The sequence below is a fragment of the Hyla sarda genome, chromosome 9 (genome assembly GCF_029499605.1).
Source record: "Hyla sarda isolate aHylSar1 chromosome 9, aHylSar1.hap1, whole genome shotgun sequence".
NCBI lineage: Eukaryota > Metazoa > Chordata > Amphibia > Anura > Hylidae > Hyla > Hyla sarda.
In genome coordinates, this window is record NC_079197.1 from 165,182,945 (window position 1) to 165,192,857 (window position 9,913).

The following is a 9,913-nucleotide window of genomic DNA, read 5'->3' on the forward strand; positions in this document are numbered from 1 at the left end:
ATGAATGAGTCAACAACAGGTGGCGCCACTACCACAATAAATATGGACAATCCAAGAACATTAACTTATATAAGTACCGTAGCAGTCACATCTGAAAGTGCACAAGTAGCTACAGGTGCAACAGAAAAATCAACTTCTACAGGATATATAGAAACAACAGCAACAGCTACTGACAATACAGCAGGGACAATGGTCTCAAGTCAACCAGGATTGACCTCACAAGGTACAACAGCATTGTCTATAGAAGGAATAACCACAGCTAAAACAGAAAGTGCAACAACTAAAAGTACAGAAGTGTCAACAAAAGACAGATACACTTCCTCTACACAAGATGCAACATCGGTGACCACAGGTATCACAGGAATGACAACAAATGTAGCTTCAGATATAACAACAGCTACAGAAATCATAAAAGACTCAACTGGAGGCACTATATCTACGATTACAGGAGCCACAACCAATACAGGTACAAGTTCTACAGGAGATGTAGGAACTACTGCAGACAATACAGCAGGGACAATGGTCTCAAATCCACCAGTATTGACCTTACATAGCACAACAGCATTATCTATAGAAGGAACAACCACAACAAACATAGAAAGTGCCACTAAAAGTACAGAAGTGTCACCAAAAGACACAAGAACCTTATCTACACAAGATACAACATCAGAAACTACAGGCATCACAGCAATGATGACAAAAGTAGCTTCTGATTTGACAGAAAGCATTAAGGGATCCACAACAGGAGGCGCTATATCTCCAATTACAGAAGTTATTACCCAAATAAATATGGATGACACAAAAACATTAACTTTTACAAGTAGTGGAGCAGTCACATCTGAAAGTTCACCGGTAGCTGCAGGCACAAGGGAAACGTCTCATAAAGATACTACAAGTTCTCCAGCTAAGGCAAATAATACAGCAGAGACAACGACTAATATGGATAGAACAGAAAGTAACAAATCTAATACAAAAACAGCAACAACCACAAATGGTAGGGCATCAACAATGGATAGCTCCCCATCATCCCCAAATGTGAATGGTATTACATCATCTGATAGCACCACCGGAGCATTGTCTACAAAGGACTCTACTGTATCATCTAGTGTAGGAGTAAGTGCACCAACAACATTATCTGGACAGTCAGTCAGTCCACCAACAACATTATCTGGACAGTCAGTCAGTCCACCAACAACATTATCTGGACAGTCAGTCAGTCCACCAACAACATTATCTGGACAGTCAGTCAGTCCACCAACAACATTATCTGGACAGTCAGTCAGTCCACCAACAACATTATCTGGACAGTCAGTCAGTCCACCAACAACATTATATGGACAGTCAGTCAGTCCACCAACAACATTATCTGGACAGTCAGTCAGTCCACCAACAACATTATATGGACAGTCAGTCAGTCCACCAACAACATTATCTGGTCAGGGCACAACGGCAGCAAATATCACAAGTTCCCCCTTAGTTATTCGAGAAGATCCATCAATAGCTAAAACTATAAAATCAAGTAACAAAAGAATAAAAGAAACAAATCCAGCCCCAACAACCACAAAAAGTGCAACAGATTCAACCAGCGAAGGTCATACTGTACCAAGTACCACAACAACCCTTTTTGAAGCTATATCAGCATCAACCTCACAGGGTGGGACAAAAAATACAACACTAACAGCTACGATGGAAATTACATCAACAACTGAAAAAAAGACAACAACCACAGAGGTTGCAACAGTATTTGTGAGTAATGGAACAGCACAACCAGCATTCTCAGCAGTTACAAGCTCCTTAGTTCCTTCTCCTGCTACTACCCCATTCAATGAAGATTGTATAGGCGTCAGTGCTTGTATCATCCCTTTGAACGAAACACCATTGAAGTCCTCAAAAGTTATTCCAGCAAACGAAGCAGGTACAGTAAAACTAGTCCTCTTCAAATAGTTGTTTCAGGAGTATACTGTAAAAAAAACAACAAAAATAGGAAGTGCCTTAAAGGGGTACTCTGCCAATAGACATCTTATCCGCTATCCTATCCCCACTGGGGACCCCCGCAATCTCCCTGCTGCACCCAACGTTTATTTAGAGCATTGGTTGCTGCGCCGGAGGATCGTGATGTCACTGCCATGCCCCCTCAATGCAAGTCTATGGGAGGGGGCATGATGGCGATCACGCCCCTCCCATAGACTTGCATTAAGGGGGCGTGACCGTGACATCATGAGCCTCTGCCCCACATCAGCAGTCATCCTGCACGGAGCAAACTTCACTCCGTGCACCGGATGTCTGGGGTGCCGCAGCCGAGATCGCAGGGGTCCCCAGTGGCGGGACCCTTGCGATCAGACATTTTATCCCCTATCCTTTGGATAGGGGATAATATGTCTAGAGATGGAGTATTCCTTTAAAGCTACAATTTTATTAATTATTATTCGTTAGAATCCATCAGTTAGAGAAAAAGTGATTCCCGAAATAGAGAGGGAGTCAGAAGCTCCGACTAGAATCTAAAAACATAGGGGTGCACTGCTCATTTTGCCTTGTGGGCCACCTATGGTTCATAGTGCATAACCAAATCCCATGGGTCACCGTATATTATATCTAGATAGAGGCAGACAATAGGGACCGTTCATGTCGTATCCAGCAGTGCCCCCAATAGGAAAACAAATGCAGATAGAGTTAACAATAAGGTGCAAAATAGAAATATTTTACAAGGGTCTCTTGTCTTTTCTGCTTGTCTATAAGGACAGCGTCCTCAGGGGAGACTCATCACACCAATTAAACCTTGAGGATTCTAAAATGGAAGCCCAATATCACTTAGTTACAGTGTCATACAGGGGTTACAATAGGTTAGGGTAAAATAGAAGCATCAAAAAGCAGTGACGCAAGTGTGGTGTATTTTAACCCCTACAGTATATGACACTGTAACTAAGTGATATTGGGCTTGCATTTTGGAATTCTCATGGTTTAATTGGTGTGATGAGTCTTCCCCTGAGGACACTGTCATTATAGATAAGCAGAAACGCGTTGGAAGAAAAAAGACCTTTGTAACTTATTTGTATTTTGTGGCTTAATTCATTGTGAACTTTATCTGCACTTGTTTTCCCATTGGGGGCACGGCTGGATAACATACGGTGACCCATGGGATTTGGTTATGCACTGTGAACCATAGGTGGCCCACAAGGGTAAATGAGCAGTGCATTTCTTTGTTTTTAGATTCTGTGTTTTAGATTCTCTGCTCTCTATTTTGGGAAGCACTTTTCCTCTAACTGGTGGATTTTTGGGAATAATTAATAATACAATTGTGGTTTTAAAGGAAATCTGTCACTACATTCACCCACACTAATCAGCAGTAACACTGAATAAAACAATACCTTTTGTGTCTGGATCCGTCGCTGCGTTCTGGAGATATCTTTATTTTAGTGAATATGTAAATGAGCAGTTTAGGGCATGGGAGGAGTCAGCCCAGCATATTAATATTCACTTTGTTCTCTGCTCTGTCTTAGTGCCACTGCCTACTGCACAATGGAAAACCACAACTCCCAGCATGCCCAGACAGCTAGGCGCTGACATCACTGTGCCCGAGTCTGGGATTGTAGCTCCGCCCATGCCCAAAACTGCTCATTTGCATATTTACTAAAATAAAGATATCTCCGGAACGCAGCGACGGATCCAGACACATAAGGTATTGTTTTAATCAGGGTCCCCCTCACTACCAGTCAGTACTGCTGGTTAGTGTGGGTGAATATAGGGACAGATTTCCATTAAGGCACTGCTTATTTTTGTTGTTTTTGTGTATTATGCTAAAAAGTATTATTATCTAAGAGTGGAATAAGCTGTACTGTAACATGTTACTTTTCTTTAGCAGTATACTGTAAGGTTGGTTTATATGGCCGTACCCATGACAAATTGTAACGTCCATTTAATGTAATACTCCAACCTCCTATGTTTCCTCTGACATAAGGATTCTACAGTGATCCGATTTGGTTGAGAAGAACCATGGAGGTATGGAATCACAGTTGTAATATGAGATGAAATATACCTTAAACTAGCTTCAGGCTCTTGTGTTAGTTTTTCTAAGATAAATAGAACTTTGGACTGTTCTATACATGCATGATGGAAAGTTGGAGAATTAAAGCGGTATTCCAGGAAAAACCTTCTCTTCATATCAACTGGCTCCAGAAAGTTAAACAGATTTGTAAATTACTTCTATTGAAAAATCTTAATCCTTCCAATAATTATCAGCTGCTGAAGTTGAGTTGTTTTTTTCTGTCTAAGTGCTCTCTGCTGACATCTCTGCTTGTCTCAGGAACTGCACAGAGTAGGAGAGGTTTGCTATGAAGATTTATTCTACTCTGGACAGTTCCTGAGACATGTGTCATCAGAGAGCACTTAGACAGAAAAGAACAACTCAAATTCAGCAGCTCATAAGTACTGAAAGGATTAAGATTTTTAATAGAAGTATTTTACAAATCTGTTTAACTTTCCGGAGCCAGTTGATATGTATATTTTATATATATATATATATATATATATATATATATATATATATATATATATATATAAAAGTTTTTTCCTGGATAACCCCTTTAAGCCTCAGGCAATGCATGTGAAGAAAGGATTCTGATGGATCTGCCCAATAGATCAATGGATAACAGAACAGAGATTGAAAGCAATGCTAACCCCAATAGGTGGAAGTGAGGAGCAAGTTTTTCCTGTTTGGAAGAGAGCTATTTTGCACCACTTTTTTAGTATTGCATGGCTTATAAGATCTCCTACCCTGGTGGGGCAGTCTCCTCAAGGGGACACACTATCACCCCACATCGAAGCCCTCTTACCCAACCAGCCAGCATCAGGCTCTGTACTGACGAGAGGCAAGAACCCTAGAACAGCTGTCTTCAGATGGGTAACTTACAATGCCGGGAAATATTCTGGCTTTGCATATAATCCCATATAATCACATAATCAGTTATGTTACAAGGCTCTGTATAGGTTAAACATTGATTTAGCATGAGGCTAGTACCTTCAGTAGGTGGAAGTGGGGAGCAAGTATATTCCCATTAGGAGGAGAGCTACTGTGCATACTTCTTCCCATGGAAGATTGTATGACTTACAAGGCTTCATCCACCAGTTTGGTAATCTCCTCAAGGAGAAATACAGTACTACCCCTTCAGTCCCTTATAAATAGTTGGGCAAAGTTTAAATATAAAAATATGTTGTCAGGCTGTGTAGTTGTCAGTCGTAACAAGGAAATAAGGAAATAAGCAGCACGTAAAAGTCTAGTTGGGATGTAAGACGTTTCCATTATTCCAGGGCCTCCACTGAGCCCAACATACCTACTGGATAAAGTAACTAGATAACTACTCATCCAAACATCCACAGTGGGATATCGGCATTCATCTTCTTGTTGGCAGCCATGGCTAAAAAGCCTGGTATACCTATGTGTTACCAGCACTTCACTCCATTGTGGCATTGCCAGATCTCCTAAATAGTGTTGCTCACGAATATTCGCAATGCAAATTTTATTCGCGAATATCGCATATTCGCGAATTCGCGAATATTCGCGAATATAGCACTACATATTCGCAATTATTAATTTTTTTTTCACAGTACACATCACAGTGATCACCCCTCTCTGCTTCCAGCTTGTGTGGTGTAAAGAAGGCTCTAATACTACTGTGTGAGTCTGGCGTACGAATGTTCGCATATGCAAAAATTTGCATATGCTAATTTTCGCATACGCTAATTTTCGCATATGCGAAAACAAAACGTGAATCTTACGAATATGCAAATTTAGTGAATATATGATGAATATTCGTCCATATATTCGCGAAATATTGCAAATTCGAATATGGCCTATGCCGCTCAACACTACTCCTAAAGAACATGAACATGGAGATCCAGTGTTTTCACCGACAGGCCATGGCTCATATTTTTCCCAAACACTGACTGAATGTTCAAAAACACTAGGCGCAGAGGTTGTAGCAGACAGCACTACTGCTAAACATCCTTAGCACTAAAAAATAGATCTGTGGATGCTGGAAGAAGAAACCTTGTGAAGCATGTCGGACAGGGGTGCTCAAGGTAGCGAAAACAGCAGCTCAATAACGCCAATATAATAGTAGAAAAATTGTCATTGGCACTCATAAAACGTATCTTTAGGTAGGTTAAAAATGCCCATCAGCAGAGGAGAACAGACAAACTTCTGCCAGGGCTGAAGACAGGAATGGCGGCAACAGCCTGTTTTGTGGACTCTCGATTCCTCTGGCCTCCAGGGAGGCCAGAGGAAGCAGGAGTCCACGAAACAGGCTGTTGCCGCCATTGCTGTCGTTGCGGACTCCCACTGTTGCCATTGCTGCTCTGAAGGCTGTTGCTGCCGCCGCATCGGTTAAAGTTTGCCCGTTCTACTTGTTAAATGGAAAAATTTTTAATCTACTTCAATAAAAGCTACGTTTTATAATGGGCGAGTGCCAATGACAGTTTTTGTTCTATTATGACTCACTGAATGCTGCTTGAAAAACAAAGAATTATTTATAGCTTAACAAATAATCGTAATAATTTCACCCGAAATTTCCAATAATCATGACCAGCATATGCATCATTGATATCTTTGTAATTCTTTTTAGGGGAAACACAACCACATAAAGATCTCACTCCTTGGGGTATTCTCCTTACTGCATTGGCATCGGCCTGCGGAACAGTATTGGCCTGCATTGGCTGCTTTGGGGTAGGTATTCACTAAAGACTGGATACATGGTGGTGTAGGTGCAGTACTCTTTTAGGAAGGGTATTCGAGGTGAACAAACGAAAATCAATTGTGAAAACAGAAGTCTTCGACAATTGTGAAGAATCAAAGCACTAAGTTTATGAGAAAGTTTGAGAACGTCTAAAGGGGTACTCCAGTGAATTTTTTTTTTTTTTTTTTAAATGAACTGGTGTCAGAAAGTTAAACAGATTTGTAAATTACTTCTGTTAAAAAATCTTTACCCTTCCAGTACTTTTTTGCTGCTGAATTCTACAAAGGAAATTATTTTCTTTTTTGAATTTCTTTTTTGTCTTGTCCACAGTGCTCTCTGCTGACACCTGATGCCCGTATCAGGAACTGTCCAGAGCAGCATAGGTTTGCTATGGGGATTTTCTCCTGCTCTGGACAGATCCTGATACGGGCATCAGGTTTCAGCAGAGAGCACTGTGGACAAGACAAAAAAAGAAATTCAAAAAGAAAATAATTTCCTTTGTAGCATACAGCTGCTAAAAAGTACTGGAAGAGTAAAGATTTTTTTAATAGAAGTCATTTACAAATCTGTTTAACTTTCTGGCACCAGTTGATTTAAATTTTTTTTTTTTTTTTCACCAGAGTACCCCTTTAATTGTACAGTGTCTCTTTCACTATAGAGCTATGTAAAAAAATCTTGATCTGTTGGGGTCTCAGTGCTGAGAACCAAAGGACTGGAGTTAACCATGGGGTAGCCCTATTTACTCCCGACCATCAGTGATCTTTGTCTTCCTTCCATATAGACTTATAGTAAAGTATATAGGAAGTAAAGTATACAGGAAGTAAAGCGAATTACCGCAACTTATCTACGCTTGTTTTTGAAGTTGAGCAAGCTTTGTGGAAGTTCGGCTCGCCAGTTTGCCAAACTCTTGGAACTCTTAACTCCTTTGTCACAGTAAACCAGCAAATCCGCAATTTACTGTAACATCTTGTTGGGCTGAGCACTATGCACCAGCCCAGAAAGTTAGAAGTTAATTAGCACTGATGAGCAGTGCTAATTAACTCATTGGTGGGCAAGTGTATACATTATACAGCCATCTATTTGGCTGTATAATGTATACAGTAAAGAGAGAGCAATACTTATCATCTTGTCATTGGTCCGAGCCTCTTCTGGTGTAGCCTGGCCTCTAGCAATGATGTCACGAGGGGGGCAGAGCTACACAAGAAGAGGTCCGGACCAGCGACGAGATGGTATCACTCTCTTCTCTGCATTAATTATACCACCATATAGACGGCTGTATAATGTATACACCCCCTTCCCCAAAGGAGTTAACTAGTGCTGGTCAGCAGCACTAGTTAACTCATTCATTGCTGAGCTGACCTGAACCCATGGCTGTCAGCTGCGAGCACAGCTCAGCCCCGACATTGCCAGGTTTTTGTGAACCGGACCTGGCATTGTTCGAAAGTTTGGCCAGCCGCGAACCTCCCGGATCGAATCCGGGTTCAGGGGGCTCGGCTCGTTCAACTATACTTGTTTTGCTGATCAGTGGGGGTCTCAACACTTAGATCCCAACATCTAAGTTACTCGTTACTTGTTCTCATTTCACATTTTTCTTTTTACTTGTTCTTATTTGAGATGGGGGGCCCTTCTGCTTTGAATCACTCTGATTGAAGCTTACCTGATTATGATCCAAATGACAACAATCATTTATAACTGTGCTATAAATATTTTTCTTAAATGTTCTAAAACAATAAAACAATCCATACTTACCTGCCCAGTCCAGCACTGATACCCTGTGCAACTCCAGGAGGCTTTTTTTTTAACAAGCAGACAACACATGACTACTGCAGCCAATCAGTGGCCTCAGTGGTGATCTGTCCTACACCTGGCCTAACCGGTCAGTGATGAGCACCATGATGTAACACCAAGCAGCTGACTCGTGCTTGTACATGAGATCAGTGATGGATCTGCAGGTGAGTATGGATTGTTTTTTTTCGTATCTTTGGAGCAATTAAGAAAAAAATAATAATAATTATTCGTATTATTATATATTTTTTTAAATGGCCCCAAAGACACTAAAACAATTTAACAATTTACTACATACTACACCTGCCCAATATAGCGCTGATCCCTTATACAACAGCGGACAACACGTGACAGCCATGTGCCATACTCCTGGCATAATGGTGCCCATCACTGAGCTGTGATGCCAGGTGTATGACACTGAGGCCACTGATTGGTCGCCTGATTCTCAAAAAAGCCGAATGGAGCTTGTACAGGGGATCAAGATGGGGTCAGGCAGGTGAGTATAGATTGTTTTATTGTTTTAGTATCTTTAAAAAAAAAATAAATAAATAACATATATATTATAACCCCATTTTTATTTCCTTTACTGATCATTTATTTCCTTTTTCCTCTTCCAGTATTTCTACTATAAAAAGGCAAATGGTGATGGGACGACGATGTACATTGTGCGTGAGCCGTGAGCAATGCATCTCAGGAGGACTACAAGGGAATGTCTGAATGATGGATAAACTTGTCATGAAAAATAAATATTTGGTTTCTGATTGTTTTTTATTTTTATTTATAACCTATGATATGGTCCCCAAACGTAGCTGAGCAGATTTTGTCCCCTTTATCCAGACACAAGATCCTCTTCCCCACATCAGTATATGTACATTCTCCTTATAGTGGATGATATAGTGAAATCATTCGCTGTGAGTCTGTTATTATTTATACCGTATTTTTCGCCGTATAAGACGCACTTTTTCGTCCCCAAACCTGGGGGGGAAAAGTCGGTGCGTCTTATACGGCGAATACACCCCTTATCGCAGTGGTCCCTGCGGCCATCAACGGCCAGGACCCGCGGCTAATACAGGACATCACCGATCGCGGTGATGCCCTGTATTAACCCTTCAGACGCGGCGATCAAAGCTGACCGCCACATCTGAAGGAAAAGTGACACTAACCCGGCTGTTCAGTCGGGCTGTTCGGGACCGCCGCGATTTCACCGCGGCGGTCCCGAACAGCCTGACTGAATAGCCGGGTTAGTGCTTACAGGACACCGGGAGGGACCTTACCTGCCTCCTCGGTGTCTTCTCCGTTCAGGGATCCCCTGTATGGCCGGCGCTCTCCTTCCTCGTCATCACGACGTGATGGCGGCGACGGAGAGCGAGGATACCCGGCAGCAGAGACGTTCCAGAGCG

General features: G+C 41.6%; 1 protein-coding gene across 1 annotated transcript; it reads left to right on the forward strand.

The window, feature by feature from the left end:
* LOC130291991 (serine-rich adhesin for platelets-like) lies at positions 1–9,243 on the forward strand. The gene is made up of 3 exons (XM_056541422.1): positions 1–1,915; positions 6,618–6,718; positions 9,131–9,243. The coding sequence occupies exons 1-3, from the start codon at positions 1–3 to the stop codon at positions 9,191–9,193; spliced, it is 2,079 nt and encodes a 692-aa protein (XP_056397397.1). The 3' UTR covers positions 9,194–9,243.
* Positions 9,244–9,913: the final 670 nt, after the last annotated feature.

Coding starts and splice junctions, on each gene's coding strand:
- LOC130291991 (XM_056541422.1), top strand. CDS start 1: ATGAATGAGTCAACAACAGGTGGCGCCACTACCACAATAAATATGGAC. Junction 1,916..6,617: donor TATTCCAGCAAACGAAGCAG/GTACAGTAAAAC, acceptor AATTCTTTTTAG/GGGAAACACAACCACATAAA. Junction 6,719..9,130: donor CCTGCATTGGCTGCTTTGGG/GTAGGTATTCAC, acceptor TTCCTCTTCCAG/TATTTCTACTATAAAAAGGC.